Raw genomic sequence first — 22,431 nt, 5'->3', positions numbered from 1 at the left:
CCACAGCAGTACCTATTTATCTACTTGCACTAGTGTGCTTTTGAACTGCTAGGTTGGCAGGAGCTGGGACAGATCAATGGGAGCTCACCCCATCGCGGGGATTCGAACCGCTCAAGGTGAGGTAGGTTTAGCTGAGAGACAGTGACTGGGCCAAGGCCACCCAGTGAGAACCATGCCTGAGCGGGGATTTGAACCCAGGTTTCTTAAATCCTAGCCTAACACTCTTACATACTCTACCACACTAGCTCTGAAAATTCTCAGAAAAACATCAAGCTCTACTGTTTTCCTCCTGCAGGAGGGGAATGCATATTGTTGTCTGGGAGAACTTCAGCAGACATGTGGCATAAGAGTGGGGTGATGATGCTGTCCCAGGAGGTGGAATTTAGAGAGTACTGTACAGCCTAGGCATGGGCTAAAGGCACATAAGAACTTACGAACAGAAAAAAATAGTCATTCTAGATTGGGCCAGTGGTCCACCTTGTCCAATATTCTGTTCTCACAGTGGCCAACCAGATCTCACTGGAAGCAACCAAGCAGGACCCAGGTGCAACCGTGGTCTCCTGACTGTGAATCCTTGCATACTGAGTTATGTAGCTTCTGATAGTGGAGGCAGAAGACAAAAATAGCCATTACTACTACTTAAGTGTGTTATCCTCCATGGAAGCAGGTCCTAAGCAGGTCTGGGCCTGGGCAGTATTCAGAGGGAGACCATCTGGGGGCCATTGCTGCCAAGTTATCCCTTTTTTACAGGGATTTTCCCTTATGCTGAATAGGCTTCCTCGCGAGAAAAGCGAAAACTTGGCAGCTATGCTGGGGGCTCTTTGCAGATTGCTTCTCACAGAATATGGGCATAAAAAAAAACAGCAGGTAGTTTTTTAATGCTGAGAAATGCTGTTCTTGCCAAAACTCTCAATTCTGCAAAATCCATGGTGTTTGGATTCATTTCCACCACATTTGCGCCACATATACATCTTGGTAGTCACAACTGTTGGAAGGGGGGGGGGGAGTATCAGATCCCTGATCCCCTTTCACCTGTCCATTCCTCTATAGTGCAAGATACAAAGTTTGGTCAGAAGTCTGGCCCGTCTGTGTTTTTTTGTAGGTTTCTCTGTCTCCAATAGCCAGAAAATGTACTGGGTTGTATGTGGGTTTTCCTACCAAGATGCTGAGAGGCATTGGCTGGAAGAGCCACATTATATTCAAACCACCATTTATTTTCACATTGCTTAGATGCAGTTATCCTAGTCTAGACCCCCCCTCTCTCCAAAACTCCAGAGATCCATTATTTTGGAAGTCTGGATGGGGATGGGCAGATTCCCTGGGGATTTCCTGAGCTTTGTGTTGATAGATCATTACTTAAGCTATTGGCCAAGGGTGGCACCTCAAATGCTCCATGGAGTGACTCAATCCTTATCACTCACCCTTTGTGTAAATGCTATCACCATCTAGGCAAAGATGACTCACACCTAGCCCAAATCCAATCATCTCTGGGCTTTGTTTTCTTCCTCAGCATGTGAAATGACTTCAGACACCGCCAAAAGAAACACATGACCCCAAATTCAGTCTTGCTTTCTAACCAACTAGCCTTTCAAGATTTGCTGGGGAAAGCATTTTTGTTTTTATTTTTTTGTGTTTGTGTGTGTGTTTCTCATTTCTGAGCCTCATTGCTGATGCTTATTGGAGATGAAGACCATCCTCAGCAAGGATGTGTCCCTGTGGTCCAAGGTAACTCACTGAGCTTCATGGCTGAGTGGGGAGTTGAACCCACTAGATAACCCCCAAGGGAATGCAGTCCTCAATAGTAAAAAAAAAAAGTGCTCTGGGAAGTTCTTAGGTCTCTCCCTTAACTCTTATGAGGATGGTTGTTACATTAGTCACTTGGAAAGACAGCACCCAAAATTCTTCAGATTACAGTCACTGATGAGAGCAAATATAAGCTACCGAAATGGATATTAAAACAAAATAAAAAAATCCTTCCAATAGCACCTTAAAGGTAAAGGGGCCCCTGACCATCAGGTCCAGTCGTGTCCGACTCTGGGGTTGCGGCGCTCATCTCGCTCTATAGGCCGAGGGAGCCGGCGTTTGTCTGCAGACAGCTTCTGGGTCATGTGGCCAGCACGACAAAGATGCTTCTGGCGAACCAGAGCAGCGCACGGAAACGCCATTGACCTTCCCGCCGGAGCGGTCCCTATTTATCTACTTGCACTTTGATGTGCTTTCGAACTGCTAGGTGGGCAGGAGCTGGGACCGAGCAACGGGAGCTCACCCCGTCGCAGGGATTCGAACCGCCGACCTTCTGATCAGCAAGCCCTAGACTGTGGTTTAACCCACAGCGCCACCTGGGCCCATACTGGGAAGTTTAAAGGTTCTTAGGTCTCTCCCTTAACTCTTATGAGGATGGTTGTGACATTAGTCACTTGGAAAGACAGCACCCAAAATTCTTCAGATTACAGTCACTGATGAGAGCAAATGTAAGCTACCGAAATGGATATTAAAACAAAATTTAAAAAATCCTTCCAGTAGCACCTTAGAGACCAACTAAGTTTGTCATGCAAACAAACTTATGGCAAACTTAGTTGGTCTCTGAAATAGGAATCCCCCCCCCAAATTCCTATTTCATCTCTAAGGTGCTACTGGAAGGATTTTTTTATTTTGTTTTGACTGCGTCAGACCAACACAGCTACCTAGATATGGGAATTGTGAGTCTGGATTTGAGAGACCTGAATGCCAAACCTGATATCTTCTGCATGCAAGGCTCTATCACTGAGCTATGGCCCTTTCACTGCTGAGAGCTAGCGTAGTGTAGTAGATGGAATCTTAGACTAGGACTTGGGAGACCAGGGTTCAAATCCCCACTCAGCCAAGAAGCTCACTGGGTGACCTTGGGCCAGTCACCATTTGTAACCCTAGTCTCCCTCACAGGGTTGCTGTGAGAATAAGTTGGAGTGGGGAATTCTGTATGCTACCTGGAACTGCTTGGAGGAATGGTGGGGTATAAATGAAATAAACACTCAGGTTTATATCAGCTGTAAAAAAAAGGCAGTGTGATAAGAAATCGTAAAGTGATAAAGATATGAAAGTTTTAAGTTTCATTGAAAATTTTTAAAAACACAATGTACAATATCCACATTTGCTGTTTGTATGGTAGTGAGATGTTCATGTGACAGAAGTACATTCCACTTTTCATTTGTTTCATCATTCAGATAAATTTTGAAACACCGAAGAAAAATAATATTTTGAACATAAAACAAATGCGGTGAAAATGAATGGAACATCTGGAGGGTACCCTGCAGCAACCACTTTCTCAGCTTCTGCGGGAGTTAGAATGAGGTTTAGACATTTTGCAGCCTAACTCCAGGCACACTTACCCCAAAGTAAGACCCTCTGTGATCCATGAGGCTCGCTCCCAAATATGCGAGGACTGAGGTTGCATAGATCAGCCTTTGCCAGCCTGGCACCCTCCGATGTTTTGGGCTGCAACTCCTATTAGCCCCGGCCCGAAGGATGCCAGGTTGGCACAAGTAAACCCAACCATTATTCCTTCTTGGGAGAGGGATTTCAGCAACCAGTGACATGTGTGTGTGTGTGTGTGTGTGTGTGTGTGTGTTGCCTGTATGCAAGGAGTTATTTTCTTTCTCACATCCCTTAATCTGATATGCAGGAATGTGGCCTTCAAGGCTGAAATTCATTTGCAAATTGAGGAAGGGCAGGAAGAAGGGAAGCAAACAGAGACAAAGGACTGAGTTGTGGAAGGGGGGGGGAGAGGAGCAATAAAGGGGGCTTGGATCCAGAGCTGTCTGCACCCCAAAGATGAGCCCTCCCCACCAGACCTGATGCTGGCTGCCCATTCCAGTTCTCTCTGGAGGGAGGGCAACCCCCCCCCCACTTTCCCAAGGAGGAAAAGCAAAGTCACAGCAATAGCAATGGCTTTTGGGGGTTGCTGCAAGCAAAAGACGTGGTAGGGAATGATTTACGGCTGGAGTCTCTGCAGGTTGACTCTGAAGGAAGTCCTCCCCAGTGAGTTCATTGGGGATAATGCTTGAGTAAGTGTGTGTGAGGTTATTGAAGCCATGGAACAAGTGAGCAACCAGCGCTGGACTTGGCAAATGTATTGCCAGCCGGCATTCATCGTGAGCTGGCTTATTATGGCAAGGTTACTGAGAGCAAGTTAGCATCAGTAGACATTAATTCAAATAGATGTCCTTGAATAAAGATGGCCAACATGTGCCTTCTTTACCCACAGTCCTCTCCTAACCACATTTCTCCAGACGTTTCAGTAGGGATTTGCAGGCACCTCTGGGTACCAAGGGACTCAGGTGGCGCTGTGGGTTAAACCACAGAGTCTAGGACTTGCTGATCAGAAAGTCGGCGGTTCGAATCCCTGCAACGGGGTGAGCTCCCATTGCTTGGTCCCAGCTCCTGCCCACCTAGCAGTTCGAAAGCACATCAAAGTGCAAGTAGATAAATAGGGACCGCTCCAGCGGGAAGGTAAACGGCATTTCCGTGTGCTGCTCTGGTTCGCCAGAAGCAGCTTTGTCATGCTGGCCACATGACCCGGAAGCTGTCTGCGGACAAACGCTGGCTCCCTCGGCCTATAGAGCGAGATGAGCGCTGCAACCCCAGAGTCGGACACGACTGGACCTGATGGTCAGGGGCCCCTTTACCCTTTACCTATATTACTGTTATATGCAGCCTAGGATTGGGAAGAAAAAGAGGGGCGAGGGGGTGTGTGGTAAAGCTTATATTTTTTATTTAGTAGTAGCAGTAATAATTTATTTTATTATTTATATCCTGCCCATCTGGTGGGGTTTCCCCAGCCACTCTGGGTGGCTTACAGCATAAAAACATATTGAAACATCAAACATTAACAACTTTACCTTTACCTGGGTACAAACCATACATTTGAAGCACAGGGCTTCACCCAATGAATTATGGGGAAAGTTACAACATTTTGTGCCTTTTAATTTAGGTAAGGGTGGACATGATAGAGATGCATAAAAATGAGGCATAGCATGGGGGAAGTGGATAGGCAGTTCTCTCTGTGTCATAAATACTAGAACATGGGGTCAAATGGGGAGAGTTCTGTTATACTCGGGTCTTACTTGCAGGCCTCCAATAGGCATCTGGTTAGCTCCTGTGAGAACAGGATGCTAGACTAGATGGGCCATTGGCCTGATTCGTTTGGCTCTTCTTCTGTTCTTTAGCTCCCCACCTTGGATGCAGAGCCATTACTCAGACACTTCTGGTGGCAATGGAGGCAGTGGCTAAGCATGTTAACTTAACAACCTCACATATGCTGATGACACAACCTTGATGGCAGAAAGTGAGGAGGAATTAAAGAACCTTTTAATGAGGGCGAAGGTAAAGGTAAAGGGGCCCCTGACCATCAGGTCCAGTCGTGTCCGACTCTGGGGTTGCGGCGCTCATCTTGCTCTATAGGCCGAGGGAGCCAGCGTTTGTCCGCAGACAGCTTCCGGGTCATGTGGCCAGCATGACAAAGCCGCTTCTGGCGAACCAGAGCAGCACACGGAAACACTGTTTACCTTCCCGCTGGAGCAGTCCCTATTTATCTACTTGCACTTTGATGTGCTTTTGAACTGCTAGGTGGGTAGGAGCTGGGACCGAACAACGGGAGCTCACCCCGTTGCAGGGATTCGAACCGCCGACTTTCTGATCAGCAAGCCCTAGACTCTGTGGTTCAACCCACAGCACCACCTAGAGTGCAAAATATGGTCTGAAGCTCAACATCAAAAAACTAAGATCATGGCCACTGGTCCCATCACCTCCTGGCAAATAGAAGGGAAAGAAATGGAGGCAGTGAGAGATTTTACTTTCTTGGTCTCCATGATCACTGCAGATGGTGACAGCAGTCACAAAATTTAAAAAACGCCTGCTTCTTGGGAGAAAAGGAATGACAAACCTAGACAACATCTTAAAAAGCAGAGACATCACCTTGCCTACAAAGGTCCGTATAGTTAAAGCTATGGTTTTCCCAGAACAGTCATACCTCGGGTTGAGTACGCTGTGGGTTGTGTACTTTCAGGTTGCGTACTCTGAGGACCCGGAAGTGTTTACTTTCGGGTTCCGCTGTGTGTGCATGTGCAGAAGCATTATGCACGCTTTGCACATGTGCAGAAATGCTCTATCAGTGCTTTGGGCATGCGCTAAAGCGCCGCTCGGGTTAAGTACTTTTCGCACCCCGGAACGGATTAGGTACAGTGGTGCCTCGCTTAACGAATGCCCTGCTTAACGAAATTTTCGCTTAACGAAAGGATTTTTCGAGCGGAGGTTGCCTCGCTAGACGAATGCATTTTACGAAAAACTCGTCTAGCGAATCGCGGTTTCCCATAGGAATGCATTGAAATTCAATTAATGCGTTCCTATGGGCAAAAAAAGTCAAAAAAAGTCAGTGCATTCCTATGGGATTCGCTAGACGAATTTTTCGCTATAAGAAAAGACCCGTGGAACAAATTAATTTCGTCTAGCGAGGCACTACTGTACTTAACCCGAGGTACCACTGTAGTGATGTATGTAAGTGAGAGCCAGACCATAAAGAAGGCAGTGGAAGACAGGAGCGCAACAACAACAACAAAGCATATTAGCTAGGGTGCTGGGTATAGCGATTCCCTGGGATCGAATCATTCTTCAGCCACAAACTCACTAGATGCATAACCTCAGAGATTTCCCAGAAGGAAATGATAGTGACACATGTGTGGGTTTGTTTAAACATTTATGTCCCACCTTTCCACCCCTACACTTCATTCCTGAGTTAAGAACCTAGGAAGAAACCACAGCCCTATATATTCCTGCATGCAGTTCTGACACACTGTCTCTCAGTTTATCCTACCTCACAGGGCTGTTGTAAGATGAGGAGAGGGGGAACCCCGTATGCAGGAGGGATAGAAATGGAATAAATGGATAAATTCTACAAGCTCTTTTGGGCTGTGATATGCTACTCGTGCCGAGGGACTCCTCCACCCTGCTTTTTGAGCTATTTGTTCTGTCCCTCAAAGATAATATGCCTTCTAGTTAAGCCCCCAGTCCTCCCGTTTACTTTTAACAAATGTATTAAATTGCATAAATTTAGATCCCTTCTTTCCTCCTGGAAGCTCAAGGTGGCATACACAGTTCTCGATCTTCCCACTTTATACTCACAAGAACCCTGTGAAGGAGACTTAGTGGCTCACAGTCAGCTGATTCATAGCTCCATGGCCATGTAGGATTTGAACTCTAGTCTAACATTCCTAGGGACCCAGGTGGCACTGTGGTTAAACCACTGAGCCTAGGGCTTGCTGATCAGAAGGTCAGCGGTTCGAATCCCTGTGATGGGGTGAGCTCCCATTGCTTGGTCCCAGCTCCTGCCAACCTAGCAGTTCGAAAGCACGTCAAAATGCAAGTAGATAAATAGGAACCGCTACAGCGGGAAGGTAAACGGCGTTTCCATGTGCTGCTCTGGTTTGCCAGAAGCGGCTTTGTCATGCTGGCCACATGACCTGGAAGCTATACGCCGGCTCCCTCGGCCAATAATGCGAGATGAGCGCGCAACCCCAGAGTCGGTCACGACTGGACCTAATGGTCAGGGGTCCCTTTACCTTTACCTTACCTAACATTCCTACCACTGCATCACACTTGATTCCCTCTGATTGGATATCACACTGATCACGGATCGGCCCAGGGAACCACACAGCCGAGCACTTTGTCACTGGCACTGGCAACCAGCCCTGCCCACCAGCCCAGGGAACATGAGTAGAGGCCACCTATAAGCTTGCCCTGCTCAGTGCAGGGAAGAACAGTGACTGAAGGTGTGGAGCAATACGCCTGGGGATGTTGACTTACTTGAGAACTCCTGCCCCCAGGGCCGGCGCCTCCATTTAGGCAAACTAGGCCTTGGTCTAGGGCACCAAAATGGAGGGGGCGCTGTCGAGCCTGCCGGCCGGCCGGCCACACTACTGCCAGCGCCGGGAGCAACGAGCGAGCGGTGGCAGTGGCAGCGCCCGTAGCTGAAGCCTTCGCTGCCGCGGCCGCTGAAGAGCTCACAGTGTCCCCTCCATAGGCGAGCCAAAGTGAGAGCTCAGTGCCCTCCCACCTATGGAGGGGACGCAGCGGCGTCAGCGGCGTTGTGCACGCGTCATGACGTGTGCGTCATGACACATGTGCCGGGGGGAGGCACCAGAAGGTGATTTAGCCTAGGGTGCAAAAAGCCCTAGCACCGTGCCTGCCTGCCCCCTGTCCATGGAAACTTACTCCACATGTTCAGATGAACAGTGAGACGCATCAAATATGGATAGTCAATATGATGCACCTTACCACCTGTTGGACAGGGAAGAGCTGGGTTCAGATTCCTGCTTAGGCCAGGTGTACCAGAGCCAACCACTATCTTTCAGCCTAACCTACCTGGCAGGGTTGTTGTGATGGATTAAGTGGGGAAACTCTTGAGTGTGCTACCCTCAGCACCTTAGAAGAAACGTGGACATTGAACTGTGCCTTGCATTAACAGGACAAGACCGGGACAAAGGCACACAAGTCAGTTCAGTTATTGAAGCAAAGCAGGCCTGGCCCTTATGTTTGCATTTTGGCAGATGTCATTCAGGAGTCCTTGAGATGTTATTGGATTCCATCTCCCTCATCTTTGGCCATGCTGGCAGGGGCTGGTGGGGGTTGGGGGTCCAACATGCTCTGGAAGACCATAGGTCACCCACCCCTGTTTTAGAGGAAGATCGGAGTGTGGAAATACTGTAAGCAAATAAGATTGAGCTATTCATTGCCATATTTTGGGCGACTGCAATCCTGGAAGTATAATGAGAGTTCAGTCAATATGTTGATCTCTTGGTCAAAATTCAGTGGAAACTTACATCTCATGTACTGGGAGAATATGAATATGGGTGAATCCCAAAGTGTTCCACAGATGGAAATATCTCGAGTCATCACTGGTTACATTTTGTTACATTTTGTTACATTTTGTTACATTTTGTTACATTACAGAGATACAGGGTGAAGATATACAAATAGAAAGATACATTTTCTAAAGATAATTTTTTCTTGAGACAGCAAGTAAAAAAGAAATACACCCTTGAAGTAAAAAAAAAAAAAATTCTTGAAGCCATAAGCACATTCTTTTACATTCTGGTAACATATAAATGCAAAATACGAAATAAACATGGACATAGGCAAGGTCATTTCCCAACTCCCCTCTCTGACCATGGTTTTTCTTATGACAAGTCAAATGTCCACATCATGCAAAAAAGTAGTTTACAAGGACCGTGTAATGTTTCAGTCCATACACAAGATAAACTCACAGTGTGACTGGTCAATGTGCTTTCCTTGTATAAATGTAGGTTTTACGTACAATTGTCACAGGCTGCTGTTCTTGAACATCATGTTTACTGTTTTCCCCCTCTGCATCTCTCTCTCTCTCCCTCCCACCCTCTCTCTCTCTCTCTCTCTCTCTCTCTCTCTCTCTCTCTCTCTCTTTGTGTGTGCTATCTGTCTACCAACTAAAAAAATTCCTTCAGTAGCACCTTAAAGACCAACTAAGTTTTTATTTTGGTATGAGCTTTCGTGTGCATGCACACTTCTTCAGATCTGTGCATGCACATGAAAGGTAAAGGTAAAGGGACCCCTGACCATTAGGTCCAGTCGTGACCGACTCTGGGGTTGCGCGCTCATCTCGCATTATTGGCCGAGGGAGCCGGCGTATAGCTTCCAGGTCATGTGGCCAGCATGACAAAGCCGCTTCTGGCAAACCAGAGCAGCACATGGAAACGCCGTTTACCATCCCACTGTAGCGGTTCCTATTTATCTACTTGCATTTTGATGTGCTTTCGAACTGCTAGGTTGGCAGGAGCTGGGACCAAGCAACGGGAGCTCACCCCGTCACAGGGATTCGAACCGCTGACCTTCTGATCAGCAAGCCCTAGGCTCAGTGGTTTAACCACAGCGCCACCTGGGTCCCGCATGCACATGAAAGCTCCTACCAAAATTAAAACTTAGTTGGTCTTTAAGGTGCTACTGAAGGAATTTTTTTTATTTTGCTTCGACTCAGACCAACACAGCTACCTACCTGTGTCTACCAACTGTTCATCTTAATATACCTGAGAAAGTGGACTGTTATTACTGTACTCCACAAAACCCAGATGCCATCCTAGATCTGTTCAGTCTCTAGGCTGTCACAAGACTCTTAATTTGGCCCCATTAGCCACGAAATTTGGGGGTTCGTAGTTAATTATCCTTCAAAATTTGAACCAATGAGGAGGATCCTCTCCGAAGGAGACATTCAACTCACAGGGATCCTTGACTGGGGAGGGAGGGGGGGAACTACAGTCCCTTCATGGCCCTATCTCTAGAACTTTGTAAAAACATGTCAAATACCAACCCTAGGAACCCTATGCCACCTAAGGGAGGACCCATCCCACAACATCTAAGAAGGACTGCTTATTTGGGATAGCTACTGCTGTTGAAGTCGGGTTCCATTTCTGGTTCGACGGATGGATGGAGGTTGTGAAAGTCTTCTCGGAGGGGCCCCCTGGCAAATCAAGCCTTCATTGTCTCACCCCACAGCGGGAGTTGGGCTCCTACAGCCATGAATATCAAAGGGCGATGGGAGGGGAAGGAGATGGACCATTGTGTAAGGAAGGGGGGGAACTGTGAACCCTGCTTGCTTCTCATTAACATTCAGACTAGATTAGATCAGAAGAGTCAATTAGTTTTGATGGGGGGGGGGAGAGAGAGAGAGAGAGAGGGGATGCAAGAAGAACAAGATTCCAACCATATCTTGCCTTCTTCCATCCTGCCATCTCCCCTTCAACCCAGACGTGTGGCTCCGAGGCTGAATTCAATGGAGCTTTTAAAAAAATCGAGCCTTACTCCTGAGCCACTAACCTTGGGGAAGCCCAGAAGGGTAGCTGGGTGGCAGCGCCATATCAAATAAGTGGAAACACAAAAGGGCTCATAAGCACAGGGTTTTTACTATTATTATTATTATTTTAAAAAAAACTTTATTGTTTTAATTATAAAGGAAGTGATATCGTTTTAAACATACAATCAGTAAAAACATCCAAATAATGGTCTCCCCTGCAAATACTTATACTCCAGAATGTAAGCAGGATTCAAAGAAAAAAAATACTGTACTGAGAACCTGGAGAGGTATCAGAAAAAGTACCAAAATAAGGAATGAAAAAGTCAAAGAAGATGTAGGGTCATTGTGCATTCCCTATTGTGGCTTCTTGTGGAGCTGGACCTAGATTTTAGACTTGCATGATAAAATCAAACTTCGTTTTATCCTATTTTGAAAGAACATGCCTAACTTTGAGTTTGTGTCCCTGTTTTTCCATATATGCCATGTATTTTAATACGGTAATATATCCACATTGTACCTGCCATGTCTTTCCAGTGTTTGGCTTCACTCAGGAACGTTGTGATTAAGAGGCATTCCAGCAAGACTCATTATCACCTGGAACACCTTTATTTTGGTTTAAGGAAAGTTTCAGCAATGCCAGTTGTGGGGTTCTTTCCATAGGCTGCTTTATAACCTTTTGTAGGTCATTAAAAATTAGATCCCAAGATGTACAAGCCTGAAGGCAGGACTACCACATCCATACTGAGTCATATTGTCTTCTGGGGTCTGAAAATTAAGTTCTAGTTCTAGTTCAGGAAAGGTTAGGGCACAATAGACCTATTACAGAGCAATTATGCCTATTTTTGCTTACTTAAAAGTAAGTTCCACTAAGTTCACTGAGGCTTAAAGGGAAAGGGACTCCTGACCATTAGGTCCATTCGTCACCAACTCTGGGGTTGCGCGCTCATCTCACATTATTGGCCGAGGGAGCTGGCGTACAGCTTCCAGGTCATGTGGCCAGCATGACAAAGCCGCTTCTGGTGAACCAGAGCAGCACACAGAAACACCGTTTACCTTCCCACTGTAGCGGAACCTATTTATCTACTTGCACTTTGATGTGCTTTCGAACTGCTAGGTGGGCAGGAGCTGGGACTGAGGCAACGGGAGCTCACCCCATCACGGGGATTCAAACCGCCGACCTTCTGATCGGCAAGCCCTAGGCTCTGTGGTTTAACCACAGCGTAAATAGGTATGTGTACACACCTTCCTGGGAGCAAACCCATTGAACTCAATGGGGCTCACCTCTGAATAGACATGTATAAGATTACATTAGTCTTCAAGAGACCACAAGTTTTGCTGTTGTTGTAGGTACAGCAATACATTTATTAAGACCAACAAAAATAGATCTATCGCAAACTAATGTGTAAGCTTTTCAATTCCCTAAGCTTCTTTTCTAGGCTAGATTCTGAGACTGGATTCATAGTTCTGCTGATCTGGAAAGCTTGCACAATTCTATTGTGGTTTTGGGTTGGCCCCATTACAGTGGTTGTTTTTTTTTTAACCTACCTGATGGCTCAACATGGTTACTTATGCTTTTCAACCTTAACCACCCACCTGAAATGAAACTTTTTTCAGCACTTAACAATTCAATCAAATATATTGTTTTCTTTAAAACAGACCAAATCTGAATCCTTTTCAACGCTTCCTTATCCTTTGTTGATTAACTCCAGATTCACAGATATGATCTAAAGTCTTGTTCCAACTTGTTTCGAGGCTGTTACAGTCATATGAAATGTCTGATAACACTGAAAAAGGCCAATTTCAGTGATGAACTTTGACCAACAACTTTGGGAATAATCTTGGTCCATGGTGGAAAATAGAACTCCAATTAGCCTTTTTCACTGATACTGGAATCTTCTGACACGGTAAGTGATATATTTATGGAATGGCACCAGAAAACTAGGAACATTATACTTACAAATAAGGCAACAGTAAATTTGTGTAGGTGCCTTGGAAATGTAATTATTTATTCATTTTTGAAATAAATTTCTATACCACCTTTTATAAAATTTCTCACAAGGAAGCGAACAATAATATTAAGTTTACCTTCGACAATAAGGATTTAAACTTTCCAATAAAACACAGAAAATCAGAACAAAAACTATAGTAAAAACCTACAACTGCAAAGACAAGCTGCCAGGCAAAGATTGCAAAGATAGAGGAGCCAAACCCTGCAATAGAAAACAAACCCACCAATTAAGACCTCCTTCAAGGGGGGAAAAACCCTGCAGGGGGCAGAGAGATAAAGTCTTCAGATGTTTCCGGAAAGCTCTGCAGTTGTGTGGTCCGCCAGAGCAAATTCCACAGCAGAGGGGAGAATGCAATACAATCATTTGTGGTGGGAAATGGGATTTCTTTAGGTGGTGGGATGAAAAAAAATTGTATAGGACCACAGGAGCGTCATGTATAATGGCAATATCCTAAGGCTGCAAACTGGGATCATGGATATCTTGTATATTGAATGCTAACTGCTTGTTCACAAAATTTGTTCTTATTCCCCCCCCCCAAAAAGGGGTTGTAATCCAAAAAAAGGTTGCAAACCAGGACACGCACATCCAGGTTTTGCGTGTTTGTAATCCAAAATGTATGCAAACCAAGACATATGCAAACCAAGGTGCCACTTTACTTGTAATGGCTGTGGACATTAAAGGTAAAGGGTAAAGGGACCCCTGACCATTAGGTCCAGTCGTGACTGACTCTGGGGTTGCGGCGCTCATCTTGCGTTATTGGCCAAGGGAGCCGGCGTACAGCTTCCAGGTCATGTGGCCAGCATGACAAAGCCACTTCTGGTGAACCAGAGCAGCACACGGAAACGCCATTTACCTTCCCACTTGGAGTGGTACCTATTTATCTACTTGCACTTTGACGTGCTTTCGAACTGCTAGGTTGGCAGGAGCTGGGACCGGGCAACGGGAGCTCACCCCGTCACAGGGATTCGAACTGCTGACCTTCTGATCAGCAAGCCCTAGGCTCAGTGGTTTAACCCACAGCGCCACCTGGGTCCCTGCTGTTGACATTAGCAGGACCAAAACTCTGCAGAGAGCTCCTGATAAGGAAACAGCAGCAGGCTTCATCTCTGGATCTCTGGACCTTGACAATGCTAATGCTGTCCAGTCAACTTCCCCTTTGGTTCACCCTGAACTCAGAGATAAACTCAGAGCTCAGTCTTGGGATTCCATTGTTTCCATGCACACTCAACTTCCATATAGGTCCCCTTAATTTTATACAGGCCACCGTAGCTCAGTGGTAGAGCACTTGCTTTGCATGCAGAAGGCCCCAGGTTGAATCCCCACCATCTCTCGGTAGGGCTTGGAGAAGCATCTATACCATGCATTGCAGTCAGAGCACATGCCTTGCCCCAAAGACTCTGGATACTGTGCTTGATTAAGGGTACTGGGAATTGTAGTTTTGTGAGTGGGAAATTACAGTTCCTAAGATTCTTTGGGCAGGGGGAAGTCATGTGCTTTAAATGTATGGTGTCGCTCTGAAACCCTGGAGAGCTGCTGTTAGCAATACTGAGCTAGATGTGGTAGTCGAAACAAAATAAAAAAATTCCTACCAGTAGCACCTTAAAGGGGCCCCTGACCATCAGGTCCAGTCGTGTCCGACTCTGGGGTTGCGGCGCTCATCTCGCTCTATAGGCCGAGGGAGCCAGCGTTTGTCCGCAGACAGCTTCCGGGTCATGTGGCCAGCATGACAAAGCTGCTTCTGGCGAACCAGGGCAGCGCACGGAAACACCGTTTACCTTCCCGCCGGAGCGGTCCCTATTTATCTACTTGCACTTTGATGTGCTTTCGAACTGCTAGGTGGGCAGGAGCTGGGACCGAGCAACAGGAGCTCACCCCATTGCAGGGATTCGAACCGCCAACCTTCTGATCGGCAAGCCCTAGGCTCTGTGGTTTAGAGCACAGCACCACCCGTGTCCCTCTGAGACTTGGTGTCTCATACAGAAACAGCCATCCATCTGTCCCTGGTCTTTCTTTCATGTCTATCATGAAGTTCAGGGGAAGCATGTTCAGTGCAGTTTCTGGAGGGGTAAACAAAAAGTACAAAAAATCTGGCAGCACCTTCAAGACCAACACGCTTGCTACGGAGTATGATTTTGTGTTTAGCCAGTTACTTGCATGCACATCAGTATTGGAAACTGGGAACAGTGAAGTCAGAAGAATGTGTAATACAGAAAAGTAGGAACAGGGTTTTCAAATAGTTTGTAAATAGCTCCCATTCTGCCTTGAAATCCTGATTGTCCTTTTCTAGTAGCTTATTCGATTCGAACCACCAACCTTCTGATCAGCAAGCCCTAGGCTCTGTGGTTTTACCCACAGCGCCACCTGGGGCACCTTAGAGTCCAACTAAGTTTGTCATTGGTATGAGCTTTCGTGTGCATGCACACTTCTTCAGATACACTTCAGATCTGGTAGTGTTCTGCTAAGGCAGCTCCCAGAGTTCAAATTCTGACCCTCAGTTTGGGGCCTTGCAGGGCTGGAAGGTGAGGTTGTGTGGTGGGGAGGGGCTCTCCTGCCTGAATCAGTCGACTCTGGGGTGCTTGCTCAGTTTTTCCATCCAGCTATCCTTAACTCACTGCCAGTTAAGGAGCAGCCAGTCAGCAGAGTCAGATCTGAGTTCAAGTCCCTGCTTGGACATGAAGCTCACTGACTTATGTTGGGCCAGTCACTGCCTCTCAGCCTAAACTACTCCACAGAATTGTTGTGGGGATTAAAAGAAGAGGGGGAGAACCATGTATGCCACCTTGAGCTCCTTGGAGAAAAAAGGTGATATAGAAATGCAACAAACAAACAAACAAACAAACAAACATGTTCTCTTGCCCACCACTGTTTGTGGAGGAGTTATTGCCCTGCCTGTGTCGTCTCTTGACCCTGCGGTGAAATCCCATTTCTGTACATGTTGTCACCTTCCTCACTGCCGCTTTACAAAGTTCCTCCCTGTCATCTTTCTTAGGAGATAAAATCCTCTTGAGAACAAGGAGCAGTGGCTCATGATATCTGGTTTCTTCCAGCAGCCCGTGTGCTCCAAAAGCGCATTTTCTGTCCAGGAAGGTGGTGGTGGGAAAATGTATTTCAGGAAAGACCTAATTTCTTTGAAATTGTGAAAATATGAAATTGTGTTTATTAGCTGCAAGTCAGGATACAACAACAACAACAACAACAACAACAACAACAACAACAACAACAACTTATTTCTTCCCCAGCCACTCTGGGCGGCTTTCAACAGAACATTAAAAACAGAATAAAACTTCCAACATAAAAAACTTCCCTAAACAGGGCTGCCTTCAGATGTCTTCTAAAAGTCGGATAGTTGTTTATTCCCTTGACATCTGGTGGGAGGGGGTTCCACAGGGCGGGTGCCACTACTGAGAAGGCCCTCTGCCTGATTCCCTGTAATTTCACTTCTCACAGTGAGGGAACCGCCAGAAGGTCCTCAGCGCTGGACCTCAGTGTCTGGGCTGAACAATAGGGGTAGAGCCAGACAGCCGATAGCCCTGGTTAACTCTGCATTCCAGTGGGCCACCAGGGAATCAGCTGAAAGGCTTGCCGCTCAGAAGGTCGGTGGTTCGAATCCCCATGATGGGGTGAGCTCCCATTGCTCGGTCCCAGCTCCTGCCAACCTAGCAGTTCAAAAGCACGTCAAAGTGCAAGTAGATAAATAGGTACCACTCCAAGCGGGAAGGTAAATGGCATTTCCGTGCGCTGCTCTTGTTCGCCAGAAGCGGCTTAGTCATGCTGGCCACATGTCCTGGAAGCTGTATGGCAGCTCCCTTGGCCAGTAAAGTGAGCTGAGTGCTGCAACCCCAGAGTCATCTGTGACTGGACCTAATGGTCAGGGGTCCCTTTACCTTACCACACTCTGGAAACCATTTGGATCCATTAAGTGGCAGGGGCAGGCCATCTGAATCAGTCCCACCTCCCTGCAGAGGGGAAGGGTCGCTGAGAAGTCCAGTTGTACCAGGTAGTGATCTTGACCATGGCATTTCTTTTGTTTCACTTTTACTTAGTGTCAGGTCACCCACATCCCTAGAGGTAAACACCAGGTCTAAGGCATGTCCACAACTATGAGTTGGGCCAGACTTATTCAGGGACAGCCCCATGGAGGCCATCCTTTCTACGAAGTCACAAGCAGCCCCTTGTAAGGTCGTGTTGGCATGGATGTTAAAATCCCCTAGGACAACCAAACTAGGTATCTCCAGGAGCACATCCGCCAGGACCTGAAGCAGCTCGGCCAGGGAATCCTTGGTGCAGTGGGGAGGCTGGTACACCAAAAGGAATCCTATAGTGCCCCTATTGCCCAACTTCGAGAACATGCACTCAGAAAACTGGGTCTTCCTGATATGAAGCCTGGTGCAAGCTAATGACTTCCTAAAAATCACTGCAATCCCCCCCTCCCCACCCATATGACCTGGGTTGCTGTGTGTAAGAGAAACCTGGTGGACAAGCAGTGGCAAGAACAGGCCCATCTGCTTCATCCAACCAAGTCTCTGTTACACATGCCAGGTCAAGTCCTCCATCCAGGATCAAGACGTGGATTGTGAATCATTGACCTGGCATTGCACAGCAGCACCTAAAAATCACTTGGGTCTCCCTTGTTGATTCCAGTATCCTTCCAGTCGAGACCAGACCCGGAGACAGGGATAGTCTTCAAAGACCGACTAAACCTGCCTCCTCAGTAATGACATGGTCTGGTATTAGCATAACTACTTGTTTGAAGCTTACTGGACTTATCAATGAGTTGCAGGTTGTTTCAGAATGAGCCACTAGAGGGAGATGTTGCACTCCTGACTGAGGCCGACGGTGGAGCAAAGATTCTGGGCGATGAAAGATGACAAGATGCGTACCAGGATGGATTGGCAGAGGAAACTATTGGACAACGCAGAGATGGCAAGACTAACTGGGAAAATCAGAAACTAGGAGGATCAAAACTTCAACAAAGAATTGGACAAATTTATATTATATTTGAAAGACCATTGTATACACTTGAACTCTTTTAGCCGGTTTTAAATAACTCTTGCAATGATACATAGATTTTGGACACAATGGAGGACTGTAAACTGGGTGGACTTCTAATATGCAGTTGAAAGGTTACGCAAAGAACCCACAGAGCCGCTCTTGAGGCTTCTCTTTGGACGCACCTGAGGTGTATCTGAAGAATATCTGAAGGTGTATCTCTGTTGTTTCTTTTAAAATGCATTTGTAATAGCTATAAAGGTAAAGGGTAAAGGGGCCCCTGACCACCAGGTCCAGTCGTGTCTGACTCTGGGGTTGCAGCGCTCATCTCGCTCTATAGGCCGAGGGAGCTGGCATTTGTCCGCAGACAGCTTCCGGGTCATGTGGCCAGCATGACAAAGCTGCTTCTGGCGAACCAGAGCAGCGCACGGAAACGCCGTTTACCTTCCCGCCGGAGCGGTCCCTATTTATCTACAGTACTTGCACTTTGATGTGCTTTCGAACTGCTAGGTGGGCAAGAGCTGGGACCGAGCAACGGGAGCTCACCCCGTTGCAGGGATTCGAACCGCCGACCTTCTGATCAGCAAGCCCTAGACTCTGTGGTTTATCCCACAGCGCCACCTGGGTCCCTTTGTAATAGCTATATAGCAATGTGTTATCAATGCAGGTGAAGTTATTCATTTTTAAAGTTAAAGGTATTTTTGCCTCTGGACAGGAAAACAATAATCTCAGGTGATCTGAAATATAAGCCCCACCCAATTCTGTCCATAGCAGATTTTGAAGGGGTCTGTGATTATTATTATTATTATTATTATTATTATTATTATTATTATTATTATTATATCCTGCCCTTCCTCCCAGGGTAGCAAACATTAAAAGATTAAATCAGTACAATAAAAAACACATTTAACACAATTTAAAACAATCTAAAAATGTTCAGAATATCTAATTTTAAAAAACAGCAACCACAGACCCTCATAGTTATTAATTTTAAGGTTGTCATGGCCAGTATATTTCAGCCATCAAATGCCTAGGTGAACAGGAATGTTTTTAAATTTCTTATAAATTTCAATAATGAAGGAGACAGATGCACTTTGCTAGGGAAGGCATTCATGAAACCAGATTTAGGGAATGACCTGCCATGTGTCTTGTGTGCATGACATACTGAGACAGCCCCGTGGTTGTCATGGCACCCATGAGGTCACGAGCCGGCCCAGGAAGGCAGATTTGACATTGATAGCGAAGTTCTCCAACAGTATACTAGAGAGTGTGTCTGCCAGTTTTTTCAGGGAGGTTGTTGGGCAGCTGAATGATCAATAAACCAACAAGATCCCTGTTCTGCCTCTGCTACCCAGCACCAAGTAAAAACCCTCGCATCCAGCTCCCAGACAGATTCCCCTCTTGTGGAGAACAATGGAATTTCTATGGAAGTTCCTTCCCATCCCTCTGACGTTGACTGGTTCTGCACAGAATATCCAGGTGGGAAAGCTGGGTAAGGTCAGGCCCTTCCAGCTTGCCTTATAAGACAGCCTTCATGACTGTCTACCAACCAATGGTGTCCTTCAAAGATCCATGCTCCTCCGACTCACGCCTGATCTCTCACGTCTCTCACGATGCATCTCTCACGGCTGATCATCGCAGGTTCCCCTCCTTCCCATCACGGCTTGACACTGTGTGGCTTCCCCAAAGCATTTCTTACTTTCTCCAATGCTCTGTGAAGGGCAGCTTTCATGTCTGCATTCCTCAGGGTGTAAATGAAAGGGTTGAGCATAGGGGTCACCACGGTGTACATGACGGTGGCAATCTTGTCCTTGTCCCCAGAGTAGCTGGAGAGGGGTCGGAAGTAGACTCCGATCGCCGAGCCGTAGAAGAGGGTGACCACAGTCAGGTGAGATGCGCAGGTTTGGAAGGCCTTGCTCCGGCCTTGGAAAGAAGACACCCGGAGCACAGCTCGGAAGATGAAAGCATAGGAGATGAGGATGAGGACAAAGTTCCCTATTATAATGCTGCCGCCTTCGTAGAAATTCAGTATCTCGCTGAGGTTCTTCTCGGAGCAAGCCATCACCAGCAAAGGCTGGGAGTCACAGAAGAAATGGTGGATGTGGCGAGGGGAACAGAAAGAGAGCCTGGACATCAGCACGGTGTGGAGCAAGGAGTGGAGGTGGGCCAGCAGCCAGGCAACGAACACCATCACATGACAGCGCATGGGCCTCATCACCAAGGAATAGTGCAAGGGCTGGCAGATGGCCACAAAGCGGTCAAAGGCCATGGAGCCCAGGAGGAAGTTCTCCGTGATGGCAAAGGCCACAAAGAAGTACATCTGGGCCAGGCAGCCAGCATAGGCGATGTTCTTGTGGCCCGTGTGAAGGTTGCGCAACATCTTGGGGATGGTGGTGGAAGTGAAGCAAACATCCACCAAGGAGAGGTGGCTGAGGAAGAAGTACATGGGGGCACGGAGGAGCTGGGCATCGGAGCGGATCAGGAGGATAATCAGCAGGTTCCCCAGCAAATTCAGCAGGTAGAGGGTGAGGAAGAGAGCCAAGAGAAGGCGGTCCTGCTCTTGCCCACTGGACAAACCCAGCAGGATGAAATCAGGCTGGCTGGTGTGGTTCTCACTTTCCATAGGTTTGAGCTGGGGAGAGAGAACCACAGAAAGAAAGAAAGAAAAGCTGAAAGCTGGGAGAGGTGCAAGGATAGGTAACTCTGTAGCTCACTTCAGTCCATCCAGCCACCATCATGTAATCCACGCTGAGTCCCACCCAAGCAAAGGAAGTGCAACAGCTGTCCCCAAATTGACCTCTGGCATCTCCTCTAGTTAAAGAATTTTAGGTGGCAGAACTGCCCCATTCCCTGGAGAGGAGGCACTGTCGGACAGGCTAGGCTAGTTACCTTCGATCTTTTCAGACCTTCAAGACCAGTCTGCACCACAGACCTCATTTGCAATTGTTATATCAGGAGTGGGGAACCTCTGGCTTGCAGCCTAAATTTGGCCCATGAAGGTTTGCCCAAAATACAGTGGTACCTCTACTTATGAATAACTCTACTTACGAATGTTTCTACTTACGAATGGAGCTCCATCCGCCATCTTGGATGCGGTTCAGATAGGATTTTTTCTACTTACGAATTTTTAGATAGGGTTGCTTCTACTTACGAATTTTTTCTCCCAATGCATTCCCAATTTTTTCGACTTACGAATGTGCATTCGGAACGCATTAAATTCGTAAGTAGAGGTACCACTGTACATTCTCTGCATCAGCTGATTTGTTATACACTTATCTGGGAGAAAGTCTAAAAAGCTGGTGGGAATTAAATTGGGATATAAACATTGAAGAGGATAAATTGAACAATTTACGGATAAAAGTACCATATAAATCTCTCTCAGCAACTACCAGTACTAGGGGACATTCACTAAAAACTGTGCATGGATGTTATTTAACACCGAGGTGCCTACATAAAGCACAATAGCTCTCTATTCTGTTGGAGAGGATGCCAGATCATAGGTACATACAAACATATGAGATGGGAATGTTTGCAAAAACTGAAGGTGGCAAGGGGAAAGGAAAAAACAAGATGATTTTTTTTACACTGTATGGGGTGATTTTATTAAATATACAAATGAAACAGAACACGGATGAGAAATACCTACAACGTTTATTGAAATGTGGTGTAGATAAATAGACACTGCCCATTAGCTCACTCCTATTACTCTGTGTTTTCCAAGAAGAATTAATTTTACTGGTTTACTGTAATCACCTAATTATTGTGTACTGTAAAATATGTTTAGTATTTTACCCCTATGACCCATGTCATGTTTTATTATTTATGTGTGTACAATTTAGTAATGAGAAAATAATAATAATAATAATAATAATAATAATAATAATAATAATAATAATAAAATAGGGTAGGCAATGTGGTGCCCTCCAGATGTTGTTGGAAACCAGCTCCCATCAGCCTCAGGGGAGTTGTAGCAGTCCCACAACATCTGGAGAATATTGCATTGGCCACCGTGGTATAAAGGGTGACCTGACAGAGGTTTACTCCTATTCTTTTCTCCCACCTGTCTATGGTGATAGAATACCAAGGGAGCGTGGAATGGCCCGGGTGAGAAGTATTCTCTCTGAAGGGCTGGTCTGTGTCACCTGAAGCTCAAAGTTTTCCTAATGGAGCCACTTCACTTTCACACATTCAAATGCAAGCCACCTAAACCCACTTCACACATTACTCAAATGCAGTAGGCTTGAACTCAGGGTTGCACATTTAGCACATGTCACCACAGCACAGGGACCCAGGTGGCGCTGTGGGTTAAACCACAGAGCCTAGGGCTTGCTGATCAGAAGGTCGGCGGTTCAAATCCCTGTGATGGGGTGAGCTCCCATTGCTCGGTCCCAGCTCCTGCCAACCCAGCAGTTCGAAAGCACGTCAAAAATGCAAGTAGATAAATAGGAACCGCTACGGCGGGAAGGTAAACGGCGTTTCCGTGTGCTGCTCTGGTTCGCCAGAAGTAGCTTTGTCATGCTGGCCACATGACCTGGAAGCTATACGCCGGCTCCCTCGGCCAATAATGCGAGATGAGCG

General features: G+C 46.6%; 1 protein-coding gene across 1 annotated transcript; it reads right to left on the bottom strand.

Annotated features, from left to right (window-relative positions):
• Nucleotides 1-13,833: 13,833 nt before the first annotated feature.
• LOC118088999 (olfactory receptor 1361-like) lies at nt 13,834-20,476 on the bottom strand (the record flags this gene model as incomplete). The annotated part of the gene is made up of 2 exons (XM_035123295.2): nt 19,553-20,476; nt 13,834-13,845 (listed from the first exon to the last, which is right to left on the bottom strand). Coding segments are annotated over exons 1-2 (936 nt in total), but the record flags the coding sequence as incomplete, so codon positions are not given.
• Nucleotides 20,477-22,431: the final 1,955 nt, after the last annotated feature.

This window comes from Zootoca vivipara, chromosome 16, assembly GCF_963506605.1.
Source record: "Zootoca vivipara chromosome 16, rZooViv1.1, whole genome shotgun sequence".
In the NCBI taxonomy this organism is placed as follows: Eukaryota; Metazoa; Chordata; class Lepidosauria; order Squamata; family Lacertidae; genus Zootoca; species Zootoca vivipara.
This window is presented reverse-complemented; position numbering and strand designations above follow the sequence as displayed.